We start from the raw sequence: 25,372 nt of genomic DNA, 5'->3' as shown, positions 1-25,372 counted from the left end.
CCGAAACAAGTCTCTTCTGATTGTTGCCTGTCCTTAGCAGTGGTTTCCTACCAGCTATTTTACCATGAAGGCCTGCTGCGCAAAGTCTCCTCTTAACAGTTGTTGAAGAGATGTGTCTGCTGCTAGAACTCTGTGTGGCATTGACCTGGTCTCTAATCTGAGCTGCTGTTAACCTGCGATTTCTGAGGCTGGTGACTCGGATAAACTTATCCTCAGAAGCAGAGGTGACTCTTGGTCTTCCTTTCCTGGGGCGGTCCTCATGTGAGCCAGTTTCTTTGTAGCGCTTGATGGTTTTTGCAACTGCACTTGGGGACACTTTCAAAGTTTGCCCAATTTTTCGCACTGACTGACCTTCATTTCTTAAAGTAATGATGGCCACTTGTTTTTCTTTACTTAGCTGCTTTTTTTCTTGCCATAATACAAATTCTAACAGTCTATTCAGTAGGACTATCTGCTGTGTATCCACCAGACTTCTGCACAAACAACTGATGGTCCCAACCCCATTTATAAGGCAAGAAATCCCACTTATTAAACCTGACAGGGCACACCTGTGAAGTGAAAACCATTTCCGGTGACTACCTCTTGAAGCTCATCAAGAGAATGCCATGAGTGTGCAAAGCAGTCATCAAAGCAAAAGGTGGCTACTTTGAAGAACCAAGAATATAAGACATATTTTCAGTTGTTTCACACTTTTTTGTTAAGTATATATATATAATTTTTCTCTTAGGAATTTGTCCCCAAATGTTTCCAACTGTTCATCTCCACTGCTGACTGGTGCTACCGATCTATCGGCTGATCCATTTGCAAGTGGTGCTGAGATTCAGATCGGAAATCTGGATTATCGGCGATCCAGGAAGGTGCTTCTTCAAACTTTGCGGGAAATATTTTCTAGGCATGGGAAAGTAAGTTCCTTTTGGCGTTCAAGTATCCCTTTTACATATGTATGAAAATGTCGGGTTGATCAAATGGTAATCTTTCTGGATTGACTTTTCAGTTAAAACATGTAGAGCTCAGCTCTCATACAGACTACCAATTAAAGGCCACAGTACAAATGGAGAATCTACAGGAAGCAATTTGTGCCGTCAACAGTCTACATAGATACAAGATAGGAAGCAAGAGGATCCAAGTGTCCCTGGCCACAGGGGCAGTAAATAAATCCCTCTCCTTGCTAAGGTAATGTGAGCCATATACACTGCTCAAAAAATAAAAGGGAACACTCAAATAACACATCCTAGATCTGAATGAATGAAATATGCTCATTGAATACTTTGTTCTGTACAAAGTTGAATGTGCTGACAACAAAATTACACAAAAATCATCAATGGAAATCAAATTTATTAACCAATGGAGGCCTGGATTTGGAGTCACCCCCAAAATTAAAGTGGAATAACCCACTACAGGCTGATCCAACTTTGATGTAATGTCCTTAAAACAAGTCAAAATGACACTCAGTATTGTGTGTGGCCTCCACGTTCCTGTTTGACCTCCCTACAACGCCTGGGCATGCTCCTGATGAGGCTCAGTATTGTGTGTGGCCTCCACGTGCCTGTATGACCCCCCCCCCCCTACAACGCCTGGGCATGCTCCTGATGAGGTTGCGGATGGTCTCTCCTCCCAGACGTGGCCTAAAGCATCCGCCAACTCTTGGACAGTCTGTGGTGCAATGTGACGTTGGTGGATGGAGCGAGATATGATGTCCCAGATGTGCTCAATTGGATTCAGGTCTGGGGGACTGGTGGGCCAGTCCATAGCTTCAATGCCTTCATCTTGCAGGAACTGCTGACACACTCCAGCCACATGAGGTCTATCATTGTACTGCATTAGGAGGAACCCAGGGCCAACCGCACCAGCATATGGTCTCACAAGGGGTCTGAGGAGCTCATTTCGGTACCTAATGGCAGTCAGGCTACCTCTGGCGAGCACAGGGAGGGCTGTGCGGCCCTCCAAAGAAATGCCACCCCACACCGGTCATGCTGAAGGATGTTGCAGGCAGCAGATCGCTCTCCACGGTGTCTCCAGACTGTCACGTCTGTCACATGTGCTCAATGTGAACCTGCTTTCATCTGTGAAGAGCACGGGGCGCCAGGGGCGACTTTGCCAATCCTGGTGTTCTGTGGCAAATGCCAAGCGTCCTGCACGGTGTTGGGCTGTGAGCACGACCCCCATCTGTGGACAACAGGCCCTCATACCACCCTCATGGAGTCTGTTTCTAACAGTTTGTGCAGACACATGCACATTTGTGGCCTGCTGGAGGTCATTTTGCAGGGCCCTGCCAGTGCTCCTCCTGTTCTTCCTTGCACAAAGGCGGAGGTAGTGGTCCTGCTGCTGGGTTGTTGCCCTCCTACGGCCCCCTCCACGTCTCCTGGTGTACTGGCCTGTCTCCTGGTAGTGCCTCCAGCCTCTGGACACTACGCTGACAGACACGGCAAACCTTCTTGCCACAGCTCGCATTGATGTGCCATCCTGGATGAGCTGCACTACCTGAGCAACTTCTGTGGGTTGTAGAGTTCGTCTCATGCTACCACGAGTGTGAAAGCACAACCGACATTCAAAAGTGACCAAAACATCAGTCAGAAAGCATTGGTACTGAGATGTGGTCTGTGGTCCCCACCTGCAGAACCACTCCTTTATTGAGGGTGTCTTGATAATTGGCAATAATTTCCATCTATTGTCTATTCCATTTGCACAACAGCATGTGAAATTGATTGTCAATCAGTGTTGCTTCCTAAGTGGGCAGTTTGATTTCACAGAAGTTTGATTTACTTGGAGTTATATTCTGTTGTTTAAGTGTTCCCTTTATTTTTTTGAGCAGTGTACATATACACAGCCCTCACTGATGGCAAAGAACATCAACTCTGTTCTTTCCATGAAAGGGTTGAACACAAAATATCTCATTGTTTGTGTGGTCCGCTTCTAATCAATCTCCATTTCTCTGAACAGCTTTGGAACAATTTCAATCCTGCAAGATGCTCCTGCTTGTTGCTTACCGCTGTTTAAGTTTACAGAAATCTATGAGAAAAAGTAAGTGTTTAACATTATCATCTGGAGGCGCTGTATGAGATTCTGTCAAGATCTATCTCTGGCATGCTCTGGAAATAATGCCTTTAATTATTTTTGACTAGCCATTAATTGCCCATCTTATCAGACTGGAATAATTTGCTGTGGCAATAGTGTAGCTGTGTGCTGTGTGACTTTCTACAGATGGCCTGTGGATACGCAGCATGTACACGAGGAGCACATGGGGTGTTGATTTAAAAAGAAAAGTGCTTTTGCCAGTACTTGCTGCAAAATTGCAATAAACCATTCACTGCTTGGCCGCGCACCGAACTAGGACTCTGCTACAGTGAAGTATTAACTGCAACTTCACTGAAATACCAGACACAACCTGTTAACACAAATGAGGCGCTATGTCTAGATGAAAGCATCTTTCTTTAACCCTCTTTCTTTTTGGGTCTGGCTCGCTCGCTGGGGTTCGCTGGCGGGGCTGGGGTTCGCTGGCGGGGCTGGGGTTCGCTGGCGGGGCTGGGGTTGGATGCCTGGCTCGCTGGGCTGGGGCTAGCTGGCTCCGCTGCGACTGGCTGGCTCGCTGTGTCCTATATATTTCACAGCAAAGTGAGTTGCAAAATTGCAGTGAACCATGCACTGCTTGCCCACACCAAACTAGCACCCAAGTAGCTGGCAGCCCCATTGCAGTGAAGTATTAACTGCGACTGCACTGCAATACCAGACACAACCTATCGACACAGATGTGGCGCTATGTCTAGATGAAAGCAGCTTTCTTTGGCCCTCTTTCTTTTAGTGTCTGTCTCTCTCGGGTTGGGTCTAGGTCTCTGTCCTAAAGTACTGAGATGCGGTGACAGCCAATGGATAGAAATGGCTGTGTTTTAAGACAATACCTTTTTTCAGGAAGTGTATTATTTGGTACTTTTTGATTCCTGGGATGTAATACATTACCCCTTTTCTCTATTTTTAGGTTTGGACACAAGCTGATTGTGTCAGATCTGTACAGATTAACAGACACTGTTACCATCCGTGACCAGGGTAATGGTAGATTGGTGGGTCTCCTGCCGAGCTTTCAGGCAAGGCAAAGTCCTTTGGGGTCTTCACAATCACATGATGGTTCTTCCACGACCGGTAGTCCTGTGGTGTTCGAAGAGCTGGAATATCACGATCCTGTCTGCAGATTGCACTGCACCAATCTGAAACTCTGGTATGGTCTGCAAGCTTATTTTCTATAGATATTTAACCTCAGTGAATTTGCAGTCTTCTTCCTTTTTTTTTTTTTTTTTTTTTTTTTTTTTTTTTGTGGGTATTTTTTATTTATAGTCATGCAAACCATTTTCTAAGGTTTTATGTATGAGTTATTCAAAATGCATGAGAGCCACTATTGGAAAACTTGAGAGGACTGTTTAATTATGCATTTTGGAATGGCTGTCGCATGACATATAGGCTGTTGCTTGGATTTTTGCTCCATACAAATATTGTGTCAAATTAATGGGCAAATTCAAGTGTGTGTTCCTATAATAGGCATTTCCATTACACAGTATCTAAAATAAACACTACTGACTTTGTCAGTCGTGAACTTTTTTTTTTTAATTGGTCAGCCGGTTTTCACCCCTCCAATCTATTTTATATGCACATGTAGCCCTTTCCAAGGCAAGTCCAGCAATACCTTTACATGGCCAGTCCATTACTGAGAAATCAGCATTTTGTATCGATATGCAAATCAGGCTGAAGAGCTTTTAGCTTGTGGAAGCTTCCAAGCCTCTGTCACTCCGGCTCTATTTCCTGCACAGTGGGGGGGAAGTACTGACGGCTGAGCTGCGGTGGTTGTGATTTCCATGTGACATCACCAGCAGAGCAGGGCCTTGGAGCAAAGTGTCCAGATAGTTACCATAACTCTAAAATTGTTTGTAAAACTGTGCAGTTATCCGGTTGTGGTTGGTGAAATCGTCTGCCTATGCAGAAGTAGGTGAGTACATGCATTCATTGCTGTGTCTTCAATTTCAGCAGCCATGATTTTGATCCAGACTCTTACATAATCCCATATGTCATCAAGTCTTTGAAGATCTTTGCTCCTCAAGTTCACAGCCTCCTGCAGTCTCATGAGGGCACAGTTCCTCTTATAAGGTAATCACACGGGTTGTCTTCTCCCAATTCTCATGTCTTATGTCTATAGGAGGGTAAAAGCATGCTTACCCAGTGATCCTATGCACCTTTTTTCCTCTTGCAGTTTCCTGGACTGCTATGCTGCAGAGTTTAGTGCGATGCAATCGGTGGAGGAAGGACAAGGAGGAGTCCCACTGGAGCATCTGATCACTTGTGTGCCAGGGGTTAACATTGCAACTACGCAAAATGGAACCAAGGTTGTTAAGTGGATACACAACACACCACCACCTCCAAATTCTGGTTGGTGCAACTTACTATTGACTTTGTCCTATTCATAAAATATATCTTGCATACTTCAGCTAAAAGCCCCACGTTGCATATGTCAACTTCCATGGAATATGCATGGTTAACATAAGCAATGAGTATATGGATATAACTGCACTGGAGTCCAAATGAGACACAGTAAAACAGTGAGCATATGTTCATTAAACAGCTTGGGGGAACCAAAAAATGGGGATCTCATAAGCATTGATTAGAACTATGAGGCCAGGGATCACACAGCTGTCGATTCTGTCCTATGAGAGAATTGGGGCAATAATGCTAATAACACTCGGATTAAACTATCAGAGTTTACTTTGCTCCAATTCTCTGGCATGAGAGGATTGCAGCAGAGAAGACTTGAACTTTATTTCTCCATTTTCTCATTCTCTCTGTCAGCGGTAGTCTGACTGCACTGGGGTGACATCCGAGTACAGTCCGATGTTTCACACACATCCATAGACTTGTATGGGTGCACATGATCTGATCATCAGATGCACCCGCTGCATGCTGCGATTATTCACTGATGCCGAATTGGCATGAGTAATTTGCAGATCTGCACTGGCCCATCGTATAACGTTGGGCTGAGTACCTGATAAAACTTTGGATAGCACTCGGCCGTGTTATTTGCTAGTGTGAGAGAGCCGTTAGGTTTGTTAAAGGATTGATATTGACTTTTAGGATTGCTACCACCAGTAGGTGGTGATGGTGTTCATACTGTCTTCCTAAAGAGGGTATTTGCATATTTAATTTCCCACAGGGAATCATTGAATGGCCTAGAAGTCTCCTTACACAGGCATGTCACTCTACAAAAGAAGTGATGTTGCCCCTTTAGACTCTTCAACACTGAAATTGCAACACCAAAAAGGAAGTCATGATTTTCATAATTCCACAAGATGTTGCTGACTTGCAAATGATGAAGAAAAAAAAAAATGCAATTTTTAAAAATAATCTTCCTTTATTCAGTATAAAGTAGGAGCGCCACAAGCAGTAATATATACACTTAAGCTCCTAGGCACGCTATCAATGAGAAATTTTCTGCTACGCTGAATGCATTTTGGCATCAAGAGCCACTGCTGGCAGCTGCCTTTGAATTGCGGTAATGTTCCATATGTGCTGAATGGAAGAAAAGTCTGGAGATGCTGCAGGCCATGGTAGCATGTTCAGGCCACGCAGGCTGCTCATAATAGCGCCAGGAATATACATGCTGTTGTGGTGCTGAAAAACTGCTCTTGGGACACTTTCATATCCTCTCGTGAAAAGCCTCTTCATGGCTTTGCCCACGTGGTCTCCGGACCAATCTCCAGCTATCATTGGATCTAAGACAAAAGCGGGACTCATTGTTGAAGAGGACCGACCTCAATTTCAGCCTCAATAGTGGTCTTTCTCTGGACCATGATGGCCTATAAGAGCGGTGGTGTGAGGTTACTGGAACACCTGTAGCCCAATGTCGTGCAAATGCCTTCTGATGGTTTGTGTAGACACTGATGCCTTAGCTTTGGCAGGTGACGTCCAATTGCAGTACTGAATAAATCGCTATTCGCCATTCTTCTAATCTGATGAGAATAGATGACAAACACCATGAAGAAACCTTCACAAGGGAATGTTACCAGTCCTACTTTCAGGATTATGTTGTAGGGTGGCATAATATATGGTAGCCGTATGCATCTAGTTTTCATTCCAGGTACACTAACTGCTCAGCGTTAAATTGATTTGGTTGTGGAACCTGTGGTACGGCCATTTCTCCAAAGTGTCGTATTCCACATGTTGTGCGTAAATGTGCTACAATAGTCTGCAGTCTCCGGAATTGTTTCCCATTTAACACATCTGGGTTGTCATTGGTCAGCAAATTCAAAGGGAGCTGCCAGCAGCGAATCTTGATGATTTGAGTGCGCAAGTACATTCATTGTGAAAGAACATTAATCAGACGCTCATTAATGCTTTGAGCAGGGGGTTGGACCAGATGACCCAGGAGGTCCCTTCCAACTCTACCATTCTATGATTCTATGACTTCTTTGATGGCAGCCAAGGTGTGTAAGTGTGGCTACTTCTACACGTGGTGCTTGGACTGAAGAAATTGAGATGTTTTTGAAAATTGTTTCTATACATTTTTTTTCCATCATTTGCATATTGATAACATGTCTATCCATCCTGTGATTTCCTTAATTCCACGACTTTTCCTTCTTGGGGGGGGGGGGGTTGTAATTTCATTGAGTGTTTTCATTTTTGAGTTCACAGTATTTTAACCTCTTTCCCACCTAGTACGTCCAAGGTGGTATCCCTGCACACCATGTGGGCTCTGGCGCTGAGCCCACATCTTTCCCAGCACATGACAGCTGATCTGATCAGCTGTCATGTGCCCCTAACAGCAGCTGGTGGAATCGCATTCCTCTCCCCAGTTGTTAACATGTTAAACGCCGCTGTCAATCTGTGACAGCGGCATTTAACATGGCCGCAGCGGAAGGACATCACATGACCACGGGGCCGCTGATGGGTTGGCTTGACAACCTGGGGTCTGCAGGAGACCCCTGCAGTTGTCATTGCTGGGAGGCTATTAGCACCGCCTAGAGGTTGGCATTCATAGCAAGTGAGCATTTCTGCTACACACAGGCGATCTGATGATCGCAGCTTCTAGTCTCCCATGAAGACTATTGAAGCTTATAAAAATTGGAAAAATAAGTTCAAATTACCCCCCCCCCCCCCTTCACTCTATCCATTATTAAATAGGATTAATCTGATTGGTAAATGGCATAACGAGAAAAAAAATCAAAACTTTTTCTTTTTGTCCAAGCAAAATGCAATAACAGGCGATCAAAAGATTGTACCTACCCCAAAATGGTTTCAATAAAACAGCTCGGTGCGCAAAAAAAAAAAAAAAGCCCTCACCCAGCTACAGGTCTTGGAAAATGGCGCCTTTTTTTTTTTTTTTTTTTTTTTTACTTAAATAAAAATCCATACATGTTTACTTTCTCCGAACTCGTAATGACCTGGAGAATCATAATGGCAGGTCAGTTTTAGCATTCAGTGAACATGGTAAAAATAAATAAATAAAATTGTAGAATTGCACTTTTTTTTTTTTTTTTTTTTTTACAATTTCACCGCACTTTGAATTTTTTTTCCCCCATTTTTAAAAGACAATGGTGTCTTTTTTTTCAAAAGTACAACTTGTCCCACAATAAAAAAATCCCTAACATGGCCATGTTGACCGAAAAATAAAAAAATTTATGGCCCTGGAAAGGGGAGCAAAAAAAACCCCGGAAAAACCCAAGGCCGCGAAGGGGTTAAAGTCCATTCAGTGAATTCAGATTGAAAATTGCTGTTAGTAAGATTTTTTTTATGGCGAGGGGAGGAGGAGTTCAGAGTTAAATCGTTTATCTAGCTGAGTGATTTAAAGAAAATGTTAAGAAATCTGTAAGGGCTCCTGGTTCTAATGCTCTGCTGTAAGCTCCCTTTGCTCAGTGTTAGAGCAGCAGGGAGGAGGTTTTTCACATCTGAAGTGTAGAGCGGGAAAACCATGTACAGTCTCAAGGAGGGCCGAGACAATGAGCCACAGATGAGGAGGTGGGCATATGACAAGGAAATAAGTGCAGACTAGAGGCTGTGCAAATATGAGCTACTGAAGCCAACATCACCCTGGATTCACAGTCCTCACACCCAGCCTATATTACTGGGAGAGACGCTCCCACAAGAGCTAAAAAATCTGAAACTTGGTTCAGTCTGTGTACCATTGTGTGTGTGTGTGTGTGTGTGTGTGTGTGTGTGTGACATGGAAAAATGATGGTTAATAAAATTGCAAAGAGGTAATCTAAATTTCTTCACTCTTTTGTCAGTTGTCCATAGTCTTTAATTTTTAAAAAATACGTAACTGATGAACTATGAAAGGACACGTTTGCCCCTTTTTCTCCTTTATAGCGTCACATGGCAGTGTTATTGATGTGTTTGCAACCTATTTTGTTCTTTCTTTAGATCCCTGGATGTTGCGGTCTAAGAGTCCTGTTGGCAATCCTCAGCTGATCCAATTCAGCCGAGAGGTCATTGATCTACTAAAAAATCAACCATATTGCGTAATGCCAGTCTCTAAATTTATCCCAACCTATCACCATCATTTTGCGAAGCAGTGCCGAGTGTCTGACTATGGCTACTCTAAACTGATGGAACTTTTAGAGGCCGTGCCACATGTTCTGCAGGTACGTGGCTTTATTCTCCAGCCTGTATGCCGCTTTAAAAAATTGCGTGGTATTTAAAGCGTATCCACATTGTCATTTATTTCGCCATGCATATATTCCGTCTTTTTAAACTTCTTAAGGCTTTTAAAGCCATTCCTTTGTTGGCTTCCTCATGGAAACTGCTCACTGTTAATACATTAAAAAAGTTGCTGTTGTAAAAATACATTAATTAATTAAAAAAAAAAAAAAAGTATGTATATACTGCCCCCCCCCCCCTTCCTTTTTTCCACTAATAACCCCCCACGACAGCACACAGGAGGATGTAACCCCACCCTAATAGGGACAGGAAATACGAAGAGGTTTAAATAGCCCCTCCCACATCCTCCCTCCAGTGTTATTTCCTGTCCCTATCAGGGATAAAGAGGTCATCCCCGGTGTGCTGGGCCGGCGACAGGCACTAGGGGAAAGCTACTAGCCGGGCAGCGGAGGATCAAGCGGTCTTTGCCTCTCCACCTCAGGGCGCTGCTCCAGTCTCCTCCGGATTCGGGACCCCCTCCTGCAGTCTGTGCTCTCGGGCAAGGTCTGCAGGATCTTCTGACCGGAGGCCTCTCTGAGCTCTCTGGTCCATCTCCTCCCCCTCTGGATGCGCGGGTGATGCCTGCTCCCTTATGTGGAGCGCACGCCGCGGCGCCGGAAGTGACGTTGGACTCAAGGCGGTGGATGATGACGTCACTTCCGGCAGTTTGCGTTCCACTGTAAACCGCATCAAAAAAGTTATGGGGGAAGAAGAGCGGAATGCTGCCTGTGATCAGAAATCTTCACCTGGACACCGGGGGAGGAGCCCTCTAAACAGAGGGAGGCGCTGGTCCGGTCGCCCACAAAAGGAGCCCTGGACAGGAAGACATCAACAGACATGGTTTTGTCCTACCTGTAGAAGATTCTCGGTCTGCATCTGTAGAGCCCAGTGCCGGCCCACAAAAGGAGCCCTGGACAGGAAGACATCAACAGACATGGTTTTGTCCTACCTGTAGAAGATTCTCGGTCTGCATCTGTAGAGCCCAGTGCCGGTCCGGTCCCAGTAAGTATGGCACTGGTAGTCCATCTCCCAGATGCAGGAAATAGTGATTTATAGCTCCCCTCCCCTTCTCCCCTCTCTTGTAGGGGCACAAGGAACCTGCATCTGGAGAAAAAGTTAAACCATCACGCAGATGTCCCATCTGTACAAAAAAATTATCATCCTCCCATAGAAAGCCCCTATGCAAGGACTGTACGGAGAAGATTATCAGGCAGGAACAACCTTCCTTAGTGGAGGAGATCAAATCCTCCTTAGCGTCGGTCACTCTCCCTACTCCCTCACCTAGTCGGGGTTCTACATCTACTCCCTCAGCAGCCAAAAAGAGGAAGATTAGCCCGCCAGAGGAAGGGGGTGGAGGAAGACTCTCAAGAGGAGATATATATCTCAGTTCACCTTCCTCTGGAAGATCTTCTAAGTCCAACCCCTGATAACTCCCAATGAGAGAGAGATTATTTTCCGTCAGATAGTTTGGAGGAACTCCTCATGGCAGTAAGGAGAACTATGGAGGTCGAGGAAGAAAAAATGCCCCAAACCGTACAGGATCAGATGTTTGGGGGGGCTACGTTCCAGGACAAAATTGGTGTTACCTATACACCAGAGTATTAGGGACTTAGTCTTAGAGTGGGAATCTCCAGAAAAGAGATTAAATACCCCTACAGAGTTAAGGGATAGATTTCCTGTAGACTATGAGATGGCAGAATGCTGATCTGAAGTCCCAAGAGTGGATATCCAAATTGCACGAGTTGCAAAGAAAACCACACTGCCCTTTGAAGATTCCTCTCAATTTAAAAGACCCCTTAGAACGCAAAATGGAGGGACTACTCAGAAACTCCTGGGAGACCTCAGCAACACTATTAAGCACCAGCGCAGTCTCTACGGGCATAGCTCAATCAATGGCTCGTTGGCTAGATCAACTGGAGGAACACCTAGTTTCAGGCACCCCCAGAGAAGACCTCTTGGCATCCCTACCGCTTCTACAGAAGGCTACAGGGTTTTTAGCAGACGCCTCTGCGGAATCTGTGAGTGGCGGCAAGAGCATCAGGGCTATCATCAAACTGTAAGAAGGGCCCTATGGTTGAAATCCTGGAACGGCGACGTGGCATCAAAAATGAAGTTGTGTTCCATCCCCTTAAAGGGGAAATACATGTTTGGGCCAGCCCTAGATGATCTTCTAGAGAAGGCCTCCGACAAGAAGGCCCTCCCGGAACCTAGGAATGTGAGGAAGAGGCCTTTTTGTCCCTCCCAAGAGCAGACCCCCTCAATATAGGGGTAAAGGCAAAACCGGACGATTGAGCTACCCAAAAGGTAGAGGAGGTAAAAATCTTTCTCCCCCAAAACCGATGTCCGAACAGACCATGACGTCAGGACAGTCGGGGGCCGCATCTTGAATTTTATCCCTCAGTGGAAGAGTTCGTAGTAAAAATGAGAGAGAGAGAGAGAGAGAGAGAGAGATATCCACTATATCAATTCAATGTTCTCCCATTTTGAATTTCATCAGCCCCCCCCCCCCCCCCCCCCAAAATATTTACGAAAGTCATGGCTTATATCAGGGGTCAGAACATTTCAATAGTACCATACCTCGACGACCTGTTATTAATCGGGCCCTCAGTACCAGTACTCCGAGAACATCTACAGTTGACCACTCAGATCCTATTGTCTCTGGGCTGGTTAGTGAACCAGAAAAAATCAGAGAGATGGTTCCCTCCATGACAAAAACATTTCTAGGAGTACTATTGGATTCCCACAGCCAGATGTCATTCCTGCCCAAACAAAAACAGGTCATGATAAAAGCAAAAATCAATGTCCTAAGGAGCAGAAGATCAGTATCATTAAGAGATGCCATGTCGGTCCTTGGGTCTATGACCTCCTGTATTCAGATGGTGGCCTGGGCTCAGGCCCATACCCGAACATTACTGACCCACATCCTTACGAATTGGGATGGATACCCACGGTCTCTGAACAGGAGAATCCCTATACCACCACGAGTAATGACTTCTCTATTCTGGTGGCTGAATGGAAAAAATCTGAACAGAGGAGTACCATGGATCTAGAATCTGCTGGTAACCATAAAGGTGGATGCCAGCGAGAAGGGATGGGGAGCCATGGTCTCCCAAGAGCTATTCCAGGGTATATGGGCCAAAGAGGTGACCCAGCGCTCATCAAATTTCAGAGAACTAAAGGCCGTAGAGGACGTCCTCAGAGCAGCAGAGCCTCTGGTCCAGAAATCTCACATTCAGCTATTTTCAGACAATATCACTACAGTAGCCCACCTTCGTCATCAAGGGGGAACAAGATACGAAAGCTTAAAAGCAATCTCGGCAAGAATATTCTCCTGGGCCGAAGAACATCTATCCTTGTCGGCTCTTCATATCAAAGGTTGTCAATATCCAGGTCAACTTCTTAAGCAGAACAAAGATTCATCCAGGAGAGTGGAGCCTAAACCCAGACGTCTTCCAGATGTTAGTCGAGAGATGGGGCTATCCAGAGGTAGATCTCTTCGCTGGACATCAGAATGCGAAAGTACCTTAATATTTCTCCCTGAATCCAAATGGCCCTTGCCTGGGCGTGGACGCATTCGCTTACAAATGGGAGTTCAAACGAGCGTATGCCTTTCCCCCACTACCTATCCTTTCAAAAATCTTACAGAAGATAAGGACCGAAGGGACCAGAATAATCCTAGTGGCCCCTCGTTGGCCAAAAAGAAGTTTGTTCGGACCCCTCTAATCCTTCCTCCCATCAAGGATCTCCTTCTCCAGGGACCGATTCACCATACAGATCCCAAGAGACTACACCTAACTGCCTGGCTTCTGAATTCCTGATATTAAAAACAAGAGGCCTCTCTGAGAAAGTCATCAAACTCTCCAGAAGAGCAGGAAACCTATAACGAACACCATTTACCATAAGATCTGGAAAACATTCTTAAGGTGGTGTGCACCCACTCGTCCAGACCCTCATGGGGCTGATGTGACTCAGATTCTAGACTTTTTACAAGAAAGTCTGGACAAAGGTCTCAGACCTAGTACTCTTAAGGTCCAGGTAGCGGCGTTAAGTTCATACTTCGATCAAAGACTAGCGGAACATCAGTGGGTGAGAAGATTTAGGACAGCAGCCACCCGTATCCACTCTAGAGTAACAGACCTGGTTCCCCCCTGGGACCTTAACATTGTTCTGAAAGGGTTAACCCTTCCACCCTTTGAGCCCTTATCAACCATAAGACTGGACAGGCTGACCTGGAAAACTGCTTTCCTGGTGGCAATAACTACATCCAGAAGAGTGTGTGAACTACAGGCCCTTTCGGTCAACGAACCCTACCTGAGAATCCTGGAAGATCGTCTAATTTTCCAACTTGACCCTTCATTTCTACCTAAGGTGGTCTCAAATTTCCACAGATCTCAGGAGATAATCCTTCCATCTTTTTGTGACCACCCAAAAGACAAAAAAGAGATGGAATTCCACACTCTGGACGTTCGGAGAATAGTACTGCACTATCTTCAGGAAACAGAAGAAGGAAGGAAAGACGAGAACCTATTTGTCCATACACAAGGTCAAAACAGAGGAAAGAAAGCCGCAAAATCCACAATAGCCAACTGGATTAAGAGGGCGATTACGGAGGCTTACCAGATCCAGGATCTACCTTCTTCAGCAAAGCTCAAGGCCCATTCTACAAGGGCGATATCTGTCTCCTGGGCTGAAAAAGCCAGCGCATCCATCGAACAGATTTGCAGAGCTGCTACATGGTCCTCAATTCATACTTTCTCCAAACACTACAGACTAGCCCTAATGTCTGTTAGAGATTTACCCTTCGGAAGGAAGGTCCTTCAGGCTATTGTCCCTCCCTAGTATTTCTTCGGTATACCTCCTGTGTGCTGTCGTGGGGGGTTATTGGAGAAAATAGAATTAGACTTACCGGTAACTCGGTTTCTATTAACCCACCACGAAAGCACGGGTAATTCCCTCCCCCTCGCTTATTGTTTCTTCGACAGCTTGATCAGTAATAAAAATTAATTTGAAGCATCTATACTCTTGTGGTCCTTTGTAATAACACTTTAGGGAGGATGTGGGATGGGCTATTTAAACCTCTTCGTAATTCCTGTCCCTATTAGGGTGGGGTTATATCCTCCTGTGTGCTGTCGTGGTGGGTTATTAGAAACCGAATTACCGGTAAGTCTTAATTCTATTACACCCCCCCCCCCTTTTAATAAATGCTCATTTGAAAATGTTAAGCTCTGGGTACAATAATGAATAAATGTTATTTTTAGCCCTTATTTATTCTTTTATTCTAATTTTGTATCAATGACTGACTAATTTTCAGATCCTTGGTATGGGCTCCAAACGCTTCTTAACTTTGACTCACAGAGCACAGGTGAAGCGGTTTACCCAAGACCTATTAAAGCTCCTGAAGTCACAAGCCAGCAAACAGGTCATTGTAAGAGAGTTCTTACAAGCTTATCATTGGTACGTATGTATGATTAACAGATATCTGGCCATACGGTTGCCATCTAGACTCGAGCAAGTGTGTGGTGTTTTGTTTATTTTTTCCAATGCATAAGCTTTTTATGCTTCTCATGCACAAACCACATTTTTTATTTTTCCCCCTCTCTAAATGCTACAATTTCTTATTTTGCTATGGATGTTTAACAGGTGCTTTTCAAGAGACTGGGATGTAACCGAATATGGAGTATGTGAATTGGTTGACATAGTATCAGAGATTCCTGATACCACAATATGCGTTTCTCAGCAAGAAAATGAGATTGTGATCTCAATTCCCAAACGAGGTAGGATAATCAGTTTGTGTAATAACCCTTTCTTGTGACTCTAACCATCCATGGTCTGTATTCAGTGCTGTGTGGGGAGTTGTATTGGTGCGCTGCGTCCAAAACTGTAATGTACTCTATAGCCGGGGTCGGCAATTTTCCCGAGGGGGGCCAAATTAGGGACCGTGACTGTGGAGGGCGGAAGCAATAGGCTGAAATTAATTCTGCTCAATATGAATATAATTTAGTATTAATTGTATCACTTCATTTTGAGCAGAATGAAGTATGCGGACATCCCCCTATATACCGTATGAGCCCGCACACAGCCCCCGCATAGCCTCCCTGTATACAGTGAGCCCCCTGCATAGACTAAACCTTTTGCTTTGATGACTGCTTTGCACACTCTTGGCATTCTCTTGATGAGCTTCAAGATGTAGTCACCGGAAATGGTTTTCACTTCACAGGTGTGCCCTGTCAGGTTTAATAAGTGGGATTTCTTGCCTTATAAATGGGGTTGGGACCATCAGTTGTGTTGTGCAGAAGTCTGCTGGATACACAGCAGATAGTCCTACTGAATAGACTGTTAGCTGCTTTTTTCTTGCCATAATACAAATTCTAAGTAAAGAAAAACGAGTGGCCACCATTACTTTAAGAAATGAAGGTCAGTCAGTCCGAAAAATTGGGCAAACTTTGAATGTGTCCCAAGTGCAGTTGCAAAAACCATCAAGCGCTACAAAGAAACTGGCTCACATGAGGACCGCCCCAGGAAAGGAAGACCAAGAGTCACCTCTGCTTCTGAGGATAAGTTTATCCAAGTCACCAGCCTCAGAGATCGCAGGTTAACAGCAGCTCAGATTAGAGACCAGGACAATGCCACACAGAGTTCTAGCAGCAGACACATCTCTTCAACAACTGTTAAGAGGAGACTTTGTGCAGCAGGCCTTCATGGTAAAATAGCTGATAGGAAACCACTGCTAAGGACAGGCAACAAGCAGAAGAGACTTGTTTGGGATAAAGAACACAAGGAATGGATATTAAACCAGTGGAAATCTTTGCTTTGGTCTAATGAGTCCAAATTTGAGATCTTTGGTTCCAACCACCGTGTCTTTGTGCGACGCAGAAAAGGTGAACGGATGGACTCTACATGCCTGGTTCCCACCGTGAAGCATGGAGGAGGAGGTGTGATGGTGCGGGGGTGCTTTGCTGGTGACACTGTTGGGGATTTATTCAAAATTGAAGGCATACTGAACCAGCATGGCTACCACAGCATCTTGCAGCGGCATGCTATTCCATCCGGTTTGCGTTTAGTTGGACCATTTATTTTTCAACAGGACAATGACCCCAAACACACCTCCAGGCTGTGCAAGGGCTATTTGACCAAGAGGGAGAGTAATGGGGTGCTACGCCAGATGACATGGCCTCCACAGTCACCAGACCTGAACCCAATCGAGATGGTTTGGGGTGAGCTGGACTGCAGAGAGAAGGCAAAAGTGCCAACAAGTGCTAAGCATCTCTGGGAACTCCTTCAAGATTGTTGGAAGACCATTTCCGGTGACTACCTCTTGAAGCTCATCAAGAGAATGCCAAGAGTGTGCAAAGCAGTCATCAAAGCAAAAGGTGGCTACTTTGAAGAACCTAGAATATAAGACATATTTTCAGTTGTTTCACACTTTTTTGTTAAGTATATAATTCCACATGTGTTAATTCATAGTTTTGATGCCTTCAGTGTGAATGTACAATTTTCATAGTCATGAAAATACAGAAAAATCTTTAAATGAGAAGGTGTCCAAACTTTTGGCCCGTACTGTGTATGTGTATGTGTGTATATTTATAAAATTATAATTTTTTTTTTTTTAATAGAACGTACTCCAGAAGAGATCGAGAGGACAAAGCAGTTTTCAAAGGAAGTGGTGGACTTGTTGCGTCACCAACCTCATTTCAGGATGCCATTTAATAAGTTTATTCCGTCCTACCACCACCATTTTGGCAGACAGTGTAAACTTACATATTACGGGTTCACCAAATTGATTGACCTCTTTGAAGCCATACCAGACGTTTTACAGGTGAGTGGGAAAAAAACACACAGACTAATGACGTGATCACACTGTACATGATGTGTAAATTTTTATGTGGTCGTTATGGGAAGTTACCGAAATATTAAAGGGTTTTCCAGTCTCGAGGAGGGATAAGACATTCAGAAGTTTATTGGGGTCCTTATAGAGTTGCAGATATACCAAAAAAACACGATCATTTCATATCCCATGAGTTCATATAATAATATCCTTTTACATGGGGCCGTATTGGTTGTGTGCGTCATAAATCCTGCACGTCTTAATTATGGGTCTGAAATCTCTGCATTGCTCGCTCCTTGTAGGTTTTAGAGTGTGGGGAGGAAAAAATGTTGACCCTGACAGAAATGGAGCGTATTAAAGCTTTAGCTTCCCAGCTTGTAAAGCTGCTGCGCTCTCAGAAAGACTCCACCTTATTGATGCCTGACTTGCTTACTGACTATAGCAAGACATTTGGCTACAGCCTGAGGCTCCACGACTATGACGTCAGCTCTGTGCCAGCATTGATGCAGAAACTGTGCCATGTGGTGAAGGTAACAAAACCCTTAATGTCCTGCACCATCTATTCTGCACTCATGTTTCCTAGACACTGGGTGGATGGTTGTGATGCCTGGTTCATAGACTAGTCACAGGTGGCACACGGTGTTGGAGTGGTCATAGACCAATCCTTGTATTTTGCCGATGGGAAAGTGTTATTATAATTATTTTTTTCATTAAATATTTAGTAGAAAATTAATACATTTATTTAGTAATAAATCTAATGTGTTTAATTTTTTACTAATTTATTTTTAAATTTCTATTAAATATATATATTTTTTTTATTAAATAAAATGTTTATTTACCTAACTTATTTATTCTTTTTTTTACTTTATTTCCAGATTATTGATACGGCTTCTGGGAAGCAGATCGAGCTGATCAACCGAAAGTCACTGCGTTCATTAACTACACAGCTCCTAATTCTGCTCATGTCATGGGATGAGCTGTGTCTGCTCACTGTTAACCAGCTGCATCAGATATATGAAAGTTTCCATGGCGTTCCACTTAATCCATGTGAATATGGATTTGTGTCCTTGACTGAATTACTAAAAAGCCTTCCCTACTTGGTTGAGGTATGTTATGCTCTCCTTTCACGCTTTTGTGTAGTTCTCCCCCCTCTTCTTGCCCTAGACATTACCTGTTGGAATATCTGGTACTTAAAAATCCCTTTCACACACTGACACAGAGCTGCATGGTTTAGGAAACAGTGTGTGGGCTGGCTGTTCAATTCTTCCCCAATAGCAGGATTGGACATGTTGGATTTTGACATGCCCAAACTTTTATTCTCAAGATAGTGAACCCATTGTTTGGAAATGGATTGTTTTCTATTCAAAGCTCATGCATGCTCCCTCCAAACTTAGAGCGTATGTGTACGGGAGGCTTGACAAGACTAGTTGTTGGCCGAAAGTTATTTGAGATGTTTGGCCCTTTTTTTTTTTTTCTCCCGTACTGCTATCACCAACTTTTACAATAACCGTCTTTTAAATGCGCTCTGTATGTGTGCACTTTTTAAGCTGTCTGTTTCGGTGTTACAGGTGCATATCAATGACCTGAATGAAGATTGCCTGGAGCTGACATCCCTTTATATCTTTGCAAAGAATGTGCGCTCATTGCTGCATACTTATCACTACCAGCAGATCTTCCTACACGAATTCCCAACTGCGTACAGCAAGTATGTTGGGGAAATGGTGCAACCCAAGCAATATGGCTATAATAGCCTGGAGGAGCTATTGGGAGCCGTTCCACAGGTGGGTGCTTGGTTTGGGGGATAAATGAGTGGTGGGAGCACAGTGATAGCTTTCAACAAAGGGAGAGGGCTCACTCTTTTTAACCCTGCTGGGCCCTGGTAGGTCCGGGAGCTGCCATGGCACCTCCATTAATGGCCTTTTGGTTACGGTGGCCTTTTAGACCTTGGATAAGCAAGGTCTAGCAGGCTGTGTCAGTGTATAACTGATAGATTTTATGCACTTCTTTTTTTTTTTTTTTTTTTTTTTTGAGGGGGATTTTAAACTCTGAAATGCCCACTGTAGAGCACAGGATTAATGTGAACGTATCCAAAGTAGTACCTATAACAACTTCAACTCCTCTATGAAAGAAGACTGAGCTCGGTTCTGTCATCTGAAATATAGGGGGTTTCCACGTTCCTGTTGAGCACAAAGCAACATGTTTCCTCTCGCAAACAATCCAAATTGCCCCATAGATGGAAACAGCATGCAGCTTTGCTGTAGTAGGAAGATCCCACATAAGACTTTACAGGGTGTATTTCTCATGCTGCACACGTTGGGCACTAAGCTGGCATAGTTGCAATTTTTTACTCTTCAACATTCGCTGCATGCTTTATTATTTTTGCTCTTCCAGAAACCAACCGCGTTGCCAAAATAGTCACTGCACCTGTAGATAAATTCATCATGAAGTCTAGTTTCCTAAATGGGTTCTTCTGCTGATATTGCACCATTGGGGCTTTGCTAATGACAACCACAATCTGTACAAATCAAAATCTGCATTTCAAAGCCAAATAATGCTCTTTCCCTTCCAATCCTAGATGTGTGATTACGCGGTAGTTTACAACCACTTATGGGCTATTGTTACGTTCAGTAGAAACTGTGTATAAAATCGTGGGGTCCATTTTGTACAATTACGATCTAGGAGTATGAAAAGTTTGAGGCTAAAGTTACTTTTTCATTCCTCTAAAGTGATTTGTAAAGTTTCATTTCATAACTTTCCATGCTGGGCAAAATTACTAAAATAGGTTTTAGTTTCCCTTTTAATTTGGATCCCCATATAACCTGGTGCCATCCTAAGATTAGTTTAGTAAAAATGCAGTAACAGCATTAATATCTTTTAAAAGGCCATCGGTTTTGAGGTGTATGGAAAAATTTATTCTGTGTTGATTTACTCTTAGGTGGTTTGGATTAAGGGACATGGACATAAAAGAATTGTAGTGCTGAAGAATGACATGAAGGGTGAGTTTATAATTACCATTATTTACTACAAATCTAAGTATCTTAAGTAAAACCATTGCAATATATATAGTTTTTTTTTTTCCCATTTTCAGTTTGTCACCAGACAGAAAAAGAATTGCTGTGCCTCAGCTCGCCGGTCGATCTCTTGTGTGGACCCGTTCCTTCATGCCTTCCATCTCCTCAATTATACCCGGATCCAGTGGTTCAGCTGTCTGGAGGAGACCTCATGCTATTTGAAGAACATTTCTCTGGTAAAACTGAAAACTTCTCTAGTAAGACTCATTCTGCCAGACTCATTCTGCCAATCTAGATATATCTGATTAGTGTAAACCCCCTAAATGAATGCTAAGCAATGCCTACATTCAGCATAGTCCTAAAACACCTCTTTATCACTAGGATTTCCCTTCTATCATACTCTATGGAGAGGTGAGAAAATTGGCAGTCTTCTACTGCGCCCCAGAGCTTGATTCACATCTACACAGCTCAGTACTGCTGAATAATTTCCTCTCTGCTGCCTGCTTTATCTGTCTGTGCTTATCAAGGAGTCAAGAGGAAGAGTATCCCTCTGTATGATGTGTATAGAAGAGATCATAGCAGCCTGCAAAGGGAAAACTGGTGAAAATACAGGGTTAAAGTTTTATATAATGACCCAAGTGTGTTATTACTGATGTGCACACACGACAGTTTATACATAATGCTAATATTTTAAGAGGGACACAAAGATGATTGCCACCCTGATTTTCTTTATGAAATCTACATGCATACAAACAGCCACACAAAGGCAAGGATATCTGTGACCAGTTGGTTAGGGGCCCAATGGATTGTTCCAGTATTGGACAACCCCTTTAACGGGCTATATGTATTACACATATGCAGTGAAGTCCACACCATATATGAGCTGGATTATACTCTCACACCACTATGATCTACAGTAGATTAAAGCACTAGATATGCCATTTCAGGTTGTGTGTTTTTTTTTTTTTTTTTTTTTTTTTTTAATATATGTATACATTACATTTCTTGCATTTCTTAATGTGCTTTCCTTCTAGGTTTTGTGATCGATGACTCCCAGAACACACAATCCAACCACTCCCTGTTGGGGGAAAATGTACCTTCTAACTGTATAGAAGAGCCTGCCGAGCCCTCTGCTGCTGACCCAACAGAGTCCAAGCTTTCAAAGGAAATACTGGAAAGCCCAGTCAAGAAACAGAGTAGAAACCGCGTCAGACTAGCTGCAAACTTCTCATTTGCACCTGTCACAAAATTATGAGATTTAATGATTTTTTTTTTTTTTGTTATTTTTCTTTTTTCATGTCTGCACTAGGACACACAGGGTTCCTGCTCGTATGTAATCTGTACCAAGCAGCGAACCCCATGTGGATTGCCATGTTATTGGTCCTATCCCTTTATATTATGCTGCTTCAAAAGCTTTTATTTTTAAGCATCTGATGGTATGATTTTTTTTGAGACCTTGTTGGACTGGTTTCATTATATGAATGGCGGAAAAAAAAATTGTTCTTTGGAAAATAAGATAAATTCACTTTTTTATTTTGTCGAGGCCTCATCATGAATAGAAGCCCAAATCTTTAGTGTGGCTTTGTATCGTAGACTGTTTACATCCATTTCTTCAAGCAGTATTATACGTAAGGCATGGTCAGTCAGCTCAGTGTCAGGTACCGTTTTATCTTTTTACTACAAGGCTCCACCTTCTAGATCCTTTGTGAAGACAATCTTACCCTTTCCCTTCTCTCTCTTGGCACTCTTAAGAACAGAATGATAACTTGAGGGTGTAGGATTGACTATATTCATGCAGTAAACTTTAGGTTTTCTACATAATTCTGGTATTTCAGGTGACTTGCGAGGACTGCACAAATGTATTTTGGAACATTTCAGAAATTATACAATTTAAAAAAAATTATTATTTTTTTTTCTTTCCTGTTTTGCACTGAAGAACTTTATTGTCCAGCCATATGACCCCCCAGGCTGCCTTTATTCCTGTGTGATCCACAGATGAGTTTAAAAAAAAAGTCAGATGTGCTTTTAGTTGTTTTGCATTGACTGGGGGAATAAGTTACCTTGACCATGTCTTTGGAAGGATGTAAATGTTTTTTTTTGCACGTATAGGTTTCTGATTTCTTTTATACATTACTATGCATCAAATGCATAAATGATAGATGAAGGCGCAATTGCAGGTATAACACAGTCAACTTCAGTAGGCGTTGTCGTTTCCACTGAAACAGAATGGTTTCCCGCAAGTGGAAATGTCAAGGTTTTTCTCCGTGAACCTTGACTTGGCGGATGATGGGGCAGTGATGGTTTGACAGAAGGGCATATTTGTCTTTTTAATTGTCTGTAGATGTTTTTATGGAAATGAATTGGGTTTTCGGAAACCTGGGAGTAGAAGAACTTGCTGGATGGCTTTTTTGAGAAAAGCCGCACTTTCAGGAAAGCCGGTGGACTTTGTTTGACCGTGTCAGAAGGCCTCAAACTCCTTCTAGGCTAACCTGGCTCTTACAATGGCTTGTATTTGCCAGGTGAGAGATGGTTCCTTGTAGAACCTTCGACTAAAGGTTCTACTCTGGTTTTGTGTTTGGGTTCTTTGCAATACGCTTGAACAAGAAGGAAGAGTCCATAGCCATCTAAATTAAAGTACTTTTACGTCATGGCTATTAAATTGTTTTACCTTCTAGGTTTTGCACAAGAATCTTTTAATTGTGGCCACTTCCAACTGAAAGTTGTAGCTACTGTGTAGGTATAAGATTTGTGTGTATGTCAGTTTTTTTTTTGTTTTCTTTTTCTCTCCTTCTGCACTTCTAAGCTTGAGTCCTTGCCAAAGGCAGTTCCTCTAATAATGGTGGCGGGTTCAGATATGAAGTCCAGAATAAGGTTATTATTATTTTTTTTTTTTTTAAAGGCTGCTTTTAAATAAAGTAATAAAAGTTCTGGTTGTATAACCATTCAGTGTAACCTTATGCGCAAATTTTGTGATTTTTCATAAGGCGGACAGAAGACAATGTTGTGAGTTACGTTATCGTTTCATAGCATGGAACTACAAGTCACCTGAAACACTCTGGAAATATAATGTAATTCTGCAGCATAGAGGTTGTTCTATTTGTGATAGCTGCTATGTATTTTAATTTCCCTCCAAGAATTCTTTACATGTCACCATTTCCTTTGGAAAAATGAAATGAACTTTAGTACAGATGGTAACATGCATCCTCCAAAACGGACAAAGTCTAGTATTTAATTTTAATCGAAGCATTCTTTATAGGGCTGATGAAATGATTAAATACTTTATTTGGAAGAATAAAAATTTTCATTTGTAACTGAAATAAAGGGTAACCACTTTGTGAAGGCTGTTGAAGCTATCTGGGCTTAAAATTATGCACTGTTTTGTTGTTTTTTTCTCCAAGTTTAAGTCTCAATACGTCATTAGTTGTTTTTTTTTCTTGTCTTTTGGGACCAAATTCTTGTGTGTCAATAAACTATCTGCAAGCATTTCCATGTGTTTTTCTTGCCGTTTGGGTACACTAGATCATAATAGAAACATTTTACTGAACTGACAAGTTCCTCTACAATGGAATTTGAATTACTGATAGCCATCCAGTAAAGTATACATCCACAATGTAAGCTGAACTAGTTATTCTTGATATTTTAGTCTCCTTACCTTGGCATATTACGCTCCAAAAGGAGAAATGTTACTCCTTAGACCCTAGTCAGAGGCCTCTCAAACAGCCAAACCAGATCTCATGCTTTGCACTAAGGAGGGGCAACACTCTCGAAACACCGTGTCTACAAATTGAGATTCTGGTTTGGCTTTTATCCTAAGTAGCGATGAGCAAGCATGTTCTGTTAACCCATAAAACATAACATTAAAGCACGCTGCACATACTCGGCGAGCACCTGAGTATTTGCGGCGTGCTCGAATGTTATGTTTTAGTCACTGTGTGCATGATTTGTGACTGTTTGACAGCTTTACCAAAGAAGCATTCCTCACATGTATTAAAGCTGTCAAACAGTCGCAAATCATGCACACGGAGTGACTCAAACATAACATTCGAGCACTCCGAAGATGCTCGCAGATCTCGCGTAGCGGAGATGCTCGCTCATCACTAATCCTAAGACATTGGGATCACTTCCAATAGGGGGCACTAGAGTTCTAGTCCTCTTCCTCTCTGAAGAGGCAGTTTGCATATTTAATTTCCCAGAGGAGCATTGCATGGCCTATAAGTTTCCTTACGCTGACATTGTCATGAATGTGCCACATTCCTCTGGGACTTGTGGTAGAGCGGAGATTAGAAGATTATGGCGATTAGCTGAACACAGGTCCTCTTTAAATCCTCATGATCATTCATGAGTTAACCGATTTCTTGTATTGGAATGGTTTAGAGTTCCTTGTGATCTATTGGCTGTGCTGCTTATTGGAACCACACCCTTCCATTAATATAAACCTGCGTTTGGCTTCCCTCCATGCGAGCAATAGAATCTTCACTCTGTTCTTGGCTGCATTGGAGAAGGTGTTTTCTGGAGAGATGCTCTTGTCATCTTGAGATTGCATACGATTTGTCGTGGATACCTCTTCCGTCCCACTCTCCAAAAGTAGAAATGGTACCCCCTTAGACCCCAGTCAGAAGCCTCTCATACAGCCGAATCAGATCTCATGCTTTGCACTGAGAGGGGGCAACACCCCCCAAAACACCATTTTCCAGGACATCCCTCCTGACAGCACCATCAGGAGGGTGTCCTTATCTCTGATAGGGACAGGAAACACAGAAGAGTTTAAAAGGCCCCCCCCCCACCCATACCTCAATGTTTTTCCTGTCCCTATCGGAGACAGGACGCATAAGATAGAACTTCCATGGAGCAGGAGCTCCTGATGCTG

The 25,372-nt window shown here is 43.1% G+C and overlaps 1 protein-coding gene across 7 annotated transcripts in view; it reads left to right on the top strand.

The window, feature by feature from the left end:
- MARF1 (meiosis regulator and mRNA stability factor 1) overlaps positions 1-23,988 on the top strand; it is a 37,721-nt gene extending 13,733 nt beyond the window's left edge. For 5 of the 7 annotated variants that reach the window (XM_073647669.1, XM_073647673.1, XM_073647671.1 and 2 more), the window contains 15 exons: positions 728-902; positions 995-1,173; positions 2,941-3,021; positions 3,974-4,210; positions 5,011-5,130; positions 5,234-5,409; positions 9,394-9,614; positions 14,981-15,123; positions 15,310-15,443; positions 17,283-17,485; positions 18,370-18,600; positions 19,063-19,275; positions 20,430-20,490; positions 20,583-20,762; positions 21,540-23,988. In XM_073647669.1, coding sequence (XP_073503770.1) covers positions 728-902; positions 995-1,173; positions 2,941-3,021; positions 3,974-4,210; positions 5,011-5,130; positions 5,234-5,409; positions 9,394-9,614; positions 14,981-15,123; positions 15,310-15,443; positions 17,283-17,485; positions 18,370-18,600; positions 19,063-19,275; positions 20,430-20,490; positions 20,583-20,762; positions 21,540-21,760 — 2,575 coding nt within the window. In that variant the 3' untranslated portion in view covers positions 21,761-23,988. The remainder of the gene's footprint in view (positions 1-727; positions 903-994; positions 1,174-2,940; positions 3,022-3,973; positions 4,211-5,010; positions 5,131-5,233; positions 5,410-9,393; positions 9,615-14,980; positions 15,124-15,309; positions 15,444-17,282; positions 17,486-18,369; positions 18,601-19,062; positions 19,276-20,429; positions 20,491-20,582; positions 20,763-21,539) is intronic. The other 2 variants (XM_073647670.1, XM_073647672.1) reach the window with 2 other exon arrangements.
- The last annotated feature ends 1,384 nt before the right edge of the window (positions 23,989-25,372 follow it).

The sequence above is a fragment of the Phyllobates terribilis genome, unplaced genomic scaffold, assembly GCF_046119375.1.
Source record: "Phyllobates terribilis strain yellow unplaced genomic scaffold, ASM4611937v1 Scaffold_9__5_contigs__length_417890890, whole genome shotgun sequence".
Lineage (NCBI taxonomy): Eukaryota > Metazoa > Chordata > Amphibia > Anura > Dendrobatidae > Phyllobates > Phyllobates terribilis.
The sequence above is the reverse complement of the archived record's forward strand: the minus strand, read 5'-3'. Positions and strand labels throughout refer to the sequence as shown.